Source organism: Condylura cristata, unplaced genomic scaffold (genome assembly GCF_000260355.1).
Source record: "Condylura cristata isolate star-nosed mole 26May11 unplaced genomic scaffold, ConCri1.0 scaffold00022, whole genome shotgun sequence".
Taxonomy (NCBI): domain Eukaryota; kingdom Metazoa; phylum Chordata; class Mammalia; order Eulipotyphla; family Talpidae; genus Condylura; species Condylura cristata.
The window spans coordinates 35,467,612-35,478,097 of record NW_004567123.1 but is presented as its reverse complement, the minus strand read 5'-3'; the positions used below and the strand labels follow the sequence as shown (position 1 = coordinate 35,478,097).

The following is a 10,486-nucleotide window of genomic DNA, read 5'->3' as shown; positions in this document are numbered from 1 at the left end:
CCCGTCGCCCCAGACTCCAACGGAGCCCCAAGTCTTCAGGAAGCCCGCGGGGGGCACTTTCCCGGCCCCTCCCCCGTCCTGCGCCTTCCAGGCATCCACTACGGCCAGTCCCTGCTGGGGTACGACCTGCCCTTTGTCCCAGGGCAGAGGGTCTGGGGGGCTGTTTGTCGAGTGAATGCTAGATGGAACGCGCCGAGGAGAGCGCAGACACCTACTTTCAAAGCACCTTTGAAAACTTTCCAGTGTGACATAGATTTCCCCTAGAGGCCAGGGAAGGTGGCGACTGCCCCGCCGAACGACCTCAGGTCAACCTCCCTGGCCGCCGGGCCTCCCCCGCCAGGCTTCCCCGATCTGGCCCAGCCTCCCCGGCCCGGCCCCGCCCCGGCCCAGCCTCCCCAGCCTGGCCCAGCCTCCCCGGCCTGGCTCCGCCCTGGCCCGCCCGAAACCATCCACCTGATGGATGCAGGAAGCCGACTGCAGACTGTCGGCGGCGGTCGAGGACCGTGGCTGCCGCCGGGCAGGAACCTCTCCTGCACTTGCTCGAGGGCCGAGGGCCGGAAGCGCTGCCCCCTGGGACTGGGAGGGGCCAAGTCACTTGGACCGTGACCTGACGAGATCCCATTATCTTTAAACTAGATGTGGGGCCGGCCCCACATGCCGGCCTCTGGGCCCGCCGCTGCCCTCCATCCCCACGTGCGAGGATCAGCCATCCACGCAGCACTTATCGACAACCCATTGGGGCCAGGCCGGGGTGGGGTGAGGGGGTTCCCCCCCACCTCCCGTCCTGCAGGTGGGAAGCGAACATGCTCCCCTGCTCCCGATTACAGTTTAGAAGTAGAGACAACAGGTAAATACTGATTTATATTCAGGCACATTTTTCTAGGCAGGGGCTGAGCAGGGTGCAAGAAGGGTGAGGAGAGACCTGCGCTGGACGGTGTTAGAGCCCGGCCGGGCCTGGGCTGGTGCCAGGGGGAGTAGCCGCCAGCTCTCGAGGCCCAGAGGCAGGGCGCAGCTGGGGAGTCAGCCTCGTGGGCCCGCTCCCTCCCACACAAGTAGAGCCCAGGGGTGCAATGCCAGCTTGGGGCTCCCAGCCCCTCTCCTTTAGCCACTGCCACCCCCACCCCCAGCCGGTGGCCTTAGCTCCTGGTGGCAGGGAACAGCGGGGACCGTGTCCCAGACCGCTGCTAGGGGCCGAGTGCCCTGAGGCTGGGCCCGGGATTTGCATGCTCCCACGGCTGGGCTCCACCTTGCCACACTAGGGCCGGGCTCCGCCTGGGGTCTCCGGGCTGCTGCCCCACATGACCCGTCCCGGAGGCCAGTCTGATCAGGGCTCTTCTTCCTCCATGTGTGTGACCGGCTCCAGCCTGGACGTGGCAGGCTGGACCTGGTTTTCCACGCACGGCTACTGCTTGGACTCTGGTCTCTGGATCACAGACCTTGTGGAGTGGACACGGCATGGCCACAGTCCAGCCTGTCAATGCACTCGCCCCCACTGAGCTCTCGCCCTGTAAATAAATCCTGTTCGTGTTGTTTTGCCCCTGTGAGTCTGCTTCTGAGTCATATCCTGCGGTTGTTAATTTCTGGGGTGAGCTCCTAGGCCACCTCCTTTCTCCCACAGCTTGCTTGGTTTCAGGCTGAGGCAAAGAGCGGTCCCCCAAGGCTGCCGAGGACAGTAGATGTCTGGCCAGCCTGCGATTCCATTTGTCTTCCCCATTTTATTCTTCACTGTGGCTCTGTCTCCCGTTTTGAAGACCGGGTTGGGGGGCCTCAGAGAGCTTAGTGACCCTACGTGGACATCTATTGGGTTTTCTTGAACACATCAGCTTTTTGCTGCAAGAGTGGTAGCTGATGCAGTTGCCTCATGATTCTTTCTGCCTCGAACACGAGTGGGATGACTGGAGCCGTGGTAGCCATTTTGTGGCCAGGAGGCCAGGGCCGCCCGCTCTGACACAGCCCTGATCACTAAACCCGCGGGATACCCCATCGTGTCGACAGACACTTTGTCGCCGCAACTTAAGGAATGAGTGTCACCTAGCAGGAGGTGTGGCTGCATACTCTGCTGTGCCCGGCAGAGCATGGCACAGGGCTGAGGGGGAGGGGCAGTGTGCCGGGCCTTGCTTTGTAAGGAAAACACGTCTGTGAGTGCTCCTGTGCCCGTTGGGTTTCCCACGGTGACAGCCAGAGCTTTCCCCGGTGGGCAGGTGCTGTGACCGGGGCTGTGTCCTGCTGCCCGGGGCCACGTGACCCCTGGAGCTCGGCAGCACACAGTGGACAGCAGTGGGGCTTCCTGGGGAGCTGGTCGGGGACCCTGCCCAGCAGCCAGACCAGCCGCCGGGGAGCCTGGCAACGAAGGTTCCCATAGTGCCACACGGGAGTGTCACCGCTGCGGACAAGCGGCCACCGGAGCACCGTCGCCGGCAGCTGGGTCCAGACGGGGACTGGCGGGAAAGGACGTCCTGGAGGCCGGAGGTCCAAGATGGAGGCGTGAGCAGGGCTGGGCCAGGGCGGCCTCGCTCCCTCATGTCCTTCCTCCCTGACCCCAGCGGGAGGCCAGCCAGACCCGTCAGAGCTCGACTGGCCTCCTCCAGGAGCCGGCCTCCATGGCAGGTGCTTCCTGGGCGCGGGGAAGGTCAGGGTCAACACGAAATCTGGGAGGATGGCGGAGGCTCTCACAAAGCCGGGCACAGGCCGCTGCTGCGGCCTCCCTCTGATGGGGAGGGGCTGTGACTCCAAGTCCCAAGTGGCAAAGAGGTGGGAGGCCAAGGAGAGGGTCCCGCCCCGCCCTGGGGTCCTTGAGGGGGTCCCCTAGTGGCGGGATGTGCCGGTAACCCGCCAGGGTTGGGGCTGAGGGCCCTGAAGCTTCCTGGGCTGCTTCTTTCAGGAAGAGAGGGGATGGGGGGATGGGAGGGAGGCGTCCCAGGCAGCTGTGGGGAATGGGGGTGCAGGGAGCTGAGGGCCCTGCCAGGCTCCTCAAGGTCCTCCACTTCCTCTGCTGAGAGCCGCCCTGCCGACCGACCTGGTAGCTTTTAGGGGCAACTTAGGTTCGAAGCAGGCAGGCAAATTGTGCTTTTACTGTGGAAATAGCCGGGCCTTGCCTCAAAGTTTCCGCATGTGGACGCAGGGGTCCCCGCACCCCCACAGAGCGCGCAGCTGCCAGATAAACATGCCAGGCTGCGCCCAGCTCCCCAGCCCTCTTCTGAGGGGCACAGGGTGGGGGGCTTGGGGGGAGGGGAAGGGGGCCACCCCACTTCGGGGAGCCTGCAGAGTCCGGTGGCCAGGCCTCCCCAGGCACTCCCTTTCCGGCCACTGCAGCTGGGCTGGGCTGGGCGCCAGGGAACCTGAAGCAGCTCTGGGGCTGGGGAGCTGCTCCAGTCCGGCGCAGAAACCCACCAACTGCGCGCCGCAGCCGAAGGGCCATGGCTGGAAATGTTCTAGCGGATGCCTTGGTGCTGGAGGCGTGCCAAGAAATGATCGCGCCTTCTAAGTTGGACGCGGCCAAGCTAGTTCAGCCATAGATGAGCAAAATACATTTTCGGCTGCAATCGGCCCCTGTGGGAGGCTGGGGGGGGGCGTGCAAGGCTGAGTGACAGACAGCGCTGCCCCAGCAGACGGGGGAGGGGGGCGGCGGGGGTGGGGGCGCGTGGGGGAGCTGCCAGTGTGAGCAGCATCCCCAGGAGCCAAATCTGCAGCGTTTGGGCAGGTGAGATGCGCCTGGAGCCACTGTTTCGAGGTGCACGCGACCGGACAGTCGGTGTCCGCCCCTGGTGTGAAGCTCTGCAGTCTGCGCGTTTTGCACTCACAGCTCCCACGCAGCCTCTGGGCAGGCCGTTTGCCCCAGGGCCCGCGGACGGGCTCCGTGCGCTTGCTGGCCGCCCCTCCACGGCAGGCCGAGGTGACCGCGGGAAGGAGGGAAGGATGGAGGGCGCGCTCCGACCCGACCCCGCTCCAGGCCGCGCCGCTTCGGCACCGCCTGCCCATACCCACCTGCGGGTTAAACCGCCACAGACCTCAGCCACGCGGGCGCTTCAGCTTCTCCCAAGGAGCCATCAATCTTTGTAAAGATAAAGGGGTGTGGGTGTGTGTGTGTTTTTCCAAAGATTTATGTATGCACACAGAACTGGGGCACAGGCCAGCGGTGCGGGGGGTGAGAGGCTTCACCAGAGCAGCGTGGGGAGCGGGACAGCTGACTGAGCAGCGCACCGCTGAGGGGGGGCAGCGGGCGGTCAGGGGAGGTCTGCTGGCCCTGTGGTCACCTCGGGGCAGGCGGGGGTTGAACTCGTGCTCAAGTGGCTGTAGCTTCTCAGTGCTGCGCTGTAACCGCCGGCCACCAGGGAGGGCCCAAAGTGTACAATTTTTAAGAATATCCTTCTGGCAGGATAACAGATAGCGCAATCCGCTGTTTCGAGCTTAGTAACAACCACTGAGAGCCAGCACCTTTCTTTCTTTTCTTTTTCTTTCCATACAAGAACTGGGGTGCAGGCCAGAGGCGCGGGAGTGAGAGGATTCCCCAGAGACAGAGTGGGGAGCAGAACAGGTGGATCCACTGAAACACCTGCTGAGGGGCAGCGGGGACACCGGAGAGCTCTGCCGGCCCTGCGGGTCCCTCCCTGGCCGGGGATGCAGTCAGATACAGGGGTGATGGCGCTGAGCCTCTAGCCCAGGCCCAGGAGGCCCCACTTTTCCTTTCTTTAAAGAAGTTCAAGTGGGCGGAGTTGAACCTGAGCTCCGCACCAACTCGCCACGCCACCTGCTGGCCGCACGGAGCAGGGCAACCTCCTGGGGAAGCTCCCCTGGGGCGCCTCGTCGCCGCAGCCACCCCGCTCCCCCACCCCCCACCCCCGCAGCGGGAGAGTCCCTCGCAAAAGGAGCCGCCCCTGCGGCCAGCCAAGACGGGGCCGGCCGTCGCCAGCCACAGGAAACCTCTGCGGGTTTCACCCGACAGCACGCGGCCCTTGTCCACTGCCACTTTCAATGTCTCCCACTGCACCTGCGCGGTGGGGCGGCGGTAGCCGCCCATGCAGGGGCGGGGCTGGGTCTGGAGGCCAACGTGGGCGTCTGCGCGACGTGGCTCAGGCACCTCAGAGGCCGCCGCTAGTGTGGCCGACCCACTGGGGGAGCACGGGGACGGTCATGGAAGGGCTGGCGGCTGTGCCTGAGGCCGCCCTGGGGCGCGGGGCCTCATCCTCGGCAGTGTGGAGCGGGCAGGGGCGGGGGGGGGGGGGGGGCCCCCGCCCGTCACTGCAGCAGGGTGTCCTGGGTGTCGCTGGGCTCCGGGGAAGCCCCGGCGAGCTGGGCACACTTTGCTCCCCCCCAGGGCCCCCGGCGTGACCGATGGCGCCCCCACCCCCACGATGGGAGGGCAGGCTCGGCCAGCAGCCCCTCGACGGGGACCGCACAGGCGGGTGGGCCCTGAGCGTGCGCACCTGCGCCCGTGTCTCCGGGAACGTGGTCACACCCCGTGTGACAAGATGCAGACACCCACAAGTGTCCGCCTGCGCGTGGCGGGGCTGCGGCCAGTCACGCCGGCGGCAGCGGTGACCCCCGGCTGCCCTCTGCACACTCCCCAAAGGGCGTCTGAAACCCCAACTCAAATCCCTCGACGGTGACAGGCGGCGGGCGCGCTGGCCGGAGCCAGGGAGCGGACCGAGGAGGCCGCGCAGCCATCTTCAAAATATTTTATTACAAAATAACAGTACAGCGCCCCAGGAGTCCCCACCCACGCGTGCAGGGCCAGGGGCGCTGCCAGCCGCGGCCCCAAGGCTCCGGCTCCAGAGTGACGTCCTCCCGGTGAGAGCTGCAGCAGCGGCCGGACGGCTGCCCCGGCGGGAGACCTGACGGCCAGGGCGGACGACCCGCAGCCGGGGCCCGAGTTCGTACAGATACAGGCGAGTGGGACACTCGGGGCGCCCGAGGCCCGAGGCCACTACTTCTTGTTCCGGGGCTTCAGCTCCTCAGCAGCGTTGCGCAGGAAAATGTAATTTTTCTTTTGAGGGTTATAAAATTCATGTCCCTAGGAGGAAGAAAACCCCAATCGTTTATTACTAGGGGGCAGCAGTTTGCATTTTTAAATACCACGTACTGTGCCAGGTGTCTGGAGATTAGCCCTGGGGGAAACAAGTAAAAGTCAACGGGCAGAAACGAAAGTCAAGCGCTGAGTCAAACCTCTAGTCCTCAGAGAAAGGTGGGAGCCGGTGCCGAGTGGGTGGCGGGCTCGGGCCGTGCAGGGCGACGCGCAGTGGCCAGTCAGCGCTACACTCCCATTAGCCCCCCCGGCCCCCCGAGCCCCGATGATGGCCAGCGCCCCAGGGCAGGGCCCGATGCCCGCGAGGAGACGAGGGCATGGCGGTGCCAGTGCGGGGCGGGCCGAGGCAGCCAGACCCGCCGGGCTGCCGTGCAGTGGGGGCGGCCGGCTGGCCACGGCAGGCCGGAGGGAAGGGCTGCGGACGTCGCTCTGACCCACAGGGAGCAGGAGCGGCAGCTGGGAGGACCAGGCCGGACGGGAAAGACTGTCAGGAAGCAGCGAGTGGAGGTGAGGGGAGCCTCTGGTGACGGGAAGGCCTGGGACAGGCGCCGGGAGCTGCTCCCGTTCTCCCGCCATGCTTCACGCTAGGCCTTGCCGGGGGGATGGGGCCAGATGCTCTACTCAGTGCTGACCCTCAGGGCTCTAGATGGCGAGCCGCGCGCTTGCGGACAGCGAGCGGACAGCGACGGCCTGCAGGCACGTCTCACGGAAGTTAAGGAACAACGGGAAATCGACAGACTGGAGCATCCCCGCCGGAAGCGGCACCAAGCCTGCAGCTGGGCGATCTGAGGACTCAAAGCCACGCAGGCCCTTGCGCTGAGCCGTGACGCCCTGCAGAGGGTCCCGGCGGGGCCCGACCCGCACGCACGACCTGTCTCACCGCGACGGGACACACACCACGGGTGAAGCGGTTCTGAACCGGAGTGCGAGGAGGCAGGTAAGAAGAGCAGGTGTGTCTACATGTGCGGCTCCATTCACAGAAGCCTCCAGAAAGTGCAGGCTCAGCTGGGGCAGAGAGCAGGTCGGTGTGGGGTGTGGGGGGCGGCGAGACACTGAAGCCGACCAGAAGGCAGCCTTCAACGCGCCACGGCCGCGCTCCAGAAGGCTCCTGAGGGAGGGGAGGCCGCTCAGGGGCTCAAGAGCGGACGCACGGGCGCAGGCAGGTGCGCGGACGGCGCCCACAGCGCGCCAAGTGCCGGCCTCTACCTCAGCACGGGGCGGCTGCGTGGGGTCCCCGCACAGGGCGGCCACCGAGTCCCTGCTCCCCGCCACGGCCGGGCGGCTGGCCGGCAGACGGCAGCTCCGGCGGGGCCGGCCCGCGGGCGCACCCTCACCTTGGACCAGTCGTAGCTGGAGGCGTAGGCGAAGATGTTGCCATTGTGATTGAAGCAGCAGGCCGAAATCGGCTGGTCCAGCTGCTCCGAGGTCTTCAGTTTTGTTCTGGCGTCTTTGTCCCAAAAGCTGAACCTGCCGTCCGACCCCACGGTGGCGAGGGTGCCGTGCACAGGGTGGAACGCGATGCCGTTCACCTGCAGCACGGAGACCACAGGGGAGGCGGGAGCGGGAGGGAGACATCAGGCTCCGCACAGCGCCCGGGGGTCTGCTGGGCAACAGCAGGCCAGCTGGCGCCGCGCCAGAGTGCTCGGCCCGCAGGTCGCGGGAGAGGCCAGCGGGCTTCCCGTCCCCGACTACGAGCACGCGTCCGAGCTGCCGAGCAGCCCAGAACACCCCGCTCTCTCCGCACACGGCAGTCTCGGTTTCAGCTGCCCGCACCAGCTGACACGCGGCCACACTGGAGGCTCAGCCCAAGCCCCAAGCTCGCGCCAGCAAGAGGATGAAGAGCCCCGTGTGCACGAAAACGGGCAACAGACGCCCACGGCAGCAGCCCCCGGGCTCCGAGCGCGACAGCCCCGGCCGAGCCCCGCAGAGACTCAGCCGCCGCCTCCCCGTCTGGTTTCTAGGGGCGCGCTCAAGCCTAAGTCGAAAACATACCGCGTAGATGTCCTGAGGGGCTGAGGTGTTGGTCCCGTTGGAGCGATGGCACTTGAAGGTAAAGTTATCTTTGGCACTGGAAAGCAGAGACCCCGTTAGGCTTCCCCTTTCCCAAAAGGTCTCGAGTGAAAGTGTACAAGCTCCTCGGTGCCACTTACGGGTTCGGGGGGTTGATGTAGTGGATGGCGACTCTCCCCTCGATGCTCCCCAGGGCAAAGCCAGTCGGCTTGTTCTGCTTGTCTTTAAAAATGGCCACGCATCGGTGCTGGTTTGGAGAGAACACACAGCGTCACGACGTGGCCCACCCACAGCGCACAGCCAGGTAAAGCGGCGGAGAGCGGCTCCTGCCTCCTGGGCCAGAGGGGCCGCAGGCCCGTCCGGCACCGAGCGCCCTCTCCAACGTCAGCACCTCCGGCCCTCGGCCTCTGCAGGCCCCTGGCTCCTCCCTGCCTCCGGGAGGCCAACAGCTCCCTCCAGCGTCTCGCCTGGGGCCGCCGGCCCACCCCCCGGCGGAGAGGAAGATGTGGCCTCTGCCGGCAGACCCTCCGCTGAGGTGGGCGCCCTCCCTCCTGCACGCCACCTTGTTTCTGAGGCTCAGCCCCCATCACGGAAAGAGGGTGCACCTGGTGATTACAGGGCACAGGGTCAAGAGGGGCAGCTGATCCTGCCCCTCGCGTTCGGAAGGTGTGTGTGCAGCAGTCCGGAGCTCCCACAAGGGTCTCGGGGACGCCAGAGAAGATCCCTAGAAACAACCCGGGCCCAGCCTCGTGGGCACAGAGTAGGGCGGCGCGTCCGGGTTCTCACAGCCTCTTCGTCCCTGTGGAACCCAGAGGACCCCCCACCCAGCCGGACACCCGAGCGGCTGCGTTCGCAAGGTCCCGCGGCTGGGGGGGGCAGGGTGAACCGCCCGCGGTGAAGGTTTCTGTGAGGACACCCGCAAGCCCCGAGGAAACGAAGACGGCGTGTGAGCTCTTTCTGGGCCAACTTCTGGTTTACCAGCAAGTTCACTACTTCTGTGACAGGACAAGGAGACAGAGCCGCCGCGTGCTCAGAGGTGCGGCCGCGCGGTGCTGCGCCGGCTGGTCAGGCACAGACCGGGAGCTGCCCGACTCGGGGGCGCTCCCCACCACGACAAAGCCGCACAGTGGCCCTGGGCAAAGGCCAACAGCACCCCGGGACGCCGTGAGGCCGGTGCCTGGCCCAGGGCGGCGGAAGTGAAGTGGATCGGCAAGGTGGCGTCTAGAAACGAGGCATCACGGCTGTCGGCGGGCCGTGGCCGTCAGAGCTGCCGCCAGCAGAGCACCTGGCGGGGCGGCGGAGGGACTGGCCGCAGAGACCAGCAGAGCCGTCTGGATGTGCGGGGCAAGGGGGGTAGAGGACAGACCCCGCCCGGCTAGCAGCAGAGTGGCCTGCACGCAGCAGGGTTCTGGTCTGACGCGGCCTGCGGACGGAGGCGCCGGGACAGCCCAGAGCGCCAGGAAGGCGTGGCAGGGGCAGGAGGGCAGGCGGCAGGCGGGGCCACTCGGTGGCCCAATATACGACGACCTGGGGCAGCTCCAGCGCCGGGGACAGCCTGCCCCCGCTGGTTTATGTTCTAGCCGACACGGCCAAGGCAGAGTGGACGGCCCTGCCCGTGGGCCTGAGCTGCGTGGCCCAGGTACTTGCCGGTTTTCCCACGTGGGGCTTTGCATCCGTGATGCAGCTGCCCGTGTCCGCTGGCTGAGTCTGAGACGGGGACCCGAGGATGGAGGGGCCAAAGCGGAACTTACACTCGGGTTTTCAAGCCCCTGCCCGAGGGCTAACTGTGAGCAAAGGTGCGTGCCGGAGACAGCCCCGAGCACACAGTTTGGTGCTCTCGCTGGGACACTGCTGAGCGGGACATCGAGACACATGGAGGATGCCAGGCGCTGGTGTCCTCATGGGGAGCAGAGGTGAGGCCTGCGGGATCCGGCTGCACCGCCCCAGCGCAGGGAGCCACCGCCGTGCAGGAGACGTGAGACTGGGCTGAGGCGGAGGCAGAGACCTGGGGAACCTCAACTTCCAGCGAGAACCAGCCGAGGAGATGAAGCGGCAAGCAGGGAGCTGGGCCAGGAGCTGACACCACAGAACCAAGGCCGCAATGACCACGAGGACAGTGGTGAGAGGCGCCCCACGGATGGGAGGCGGCACATCCCGGGGGGTCACCGACAAGGCAGCCGGAATCGCCGCTGAAAGCCCAGCTCAGGGCCGTAACGGGGACAGATGCCGCATGGAGAAGCTGAGAGTGGGCAGGCCCAGGAGGCCGCGAGGGCACTCGAGGCCGACTGCTGAGGGAGGGCGCGGCCGCACGAGGGGCGGAGTGAGGCTTCTCTGCCACAGGCCTGAGGAGCACCCGGAAGGAAGTGCCAGGGCCTGCCAGGGGCGAGGGCCCCGAGCGGGGGCGGCACCCACAGCACTGGTCCCCCGGGAGTCTGGCCCCAGCCAGCAGGCCCG

The 10,486-nt window shown here is 66.5% G+C and overlaps 2 protein-coding genes across 2 annotated transcripts in view; both read right to left on the bottom strand.

The window, feature by feature from the left end:
- Positions 1 to 5,017, bottom strand: part of RBM38 (RNA binding motif protein 38) — a 53,417-nt gene extending 48,400 nt beyond the window's left edge. Inside the window, exons 1-2 of the mRNA XM_012728138.1 lie at positions 4,837 to 5,017; positions 2,382 to 2,614 (exon numbers count right to left, since the gene is read on the bottom strand). Coding sequence (XP_012583592.1) covers positions 2,382 to 2,614; positions 4,837 to 5,017 — 414 coding nt within the window. The remainder of the gene's footprint in view (positions 1 to 2,381; positions 2,615 to 4,836) is intronic.
- A 642-nt stretch (positions 5,018 to 5,659) lies between these two features.
- RAE1 (ribonucleic acid export 1) overlaps positions 5,660 to 10,486 on the bottom strand; it is a 15,036-nt gene continuing 10,209 nt past the window's right edge. The window contains exons 9-12 of the mRNA XM_004686910.2: positions 8,173 to 8,279; positions 8,015 to 8,090; positions 7,357 to 7,551; positions 5,660 to 6,010 (exon numbers count right to left, since the gene is read on the bottom strand). Coding sequence (XP_004686967.1) covers positions 5,924 to 6,010; positions 7,357 to 7,551; positions 8,015 to 8,090; positions 8,173 to 8,279 — 465 coding nt within the window. The 3' untranslated portion in view covers positions 5,660 to 5,923. The remainder of the gene's footprint in view (positions 6,011 to 7,356; positions 7,552 to 8,014; positions 8,091 to 8,172; positions 8,280 to 10,486) is intronic.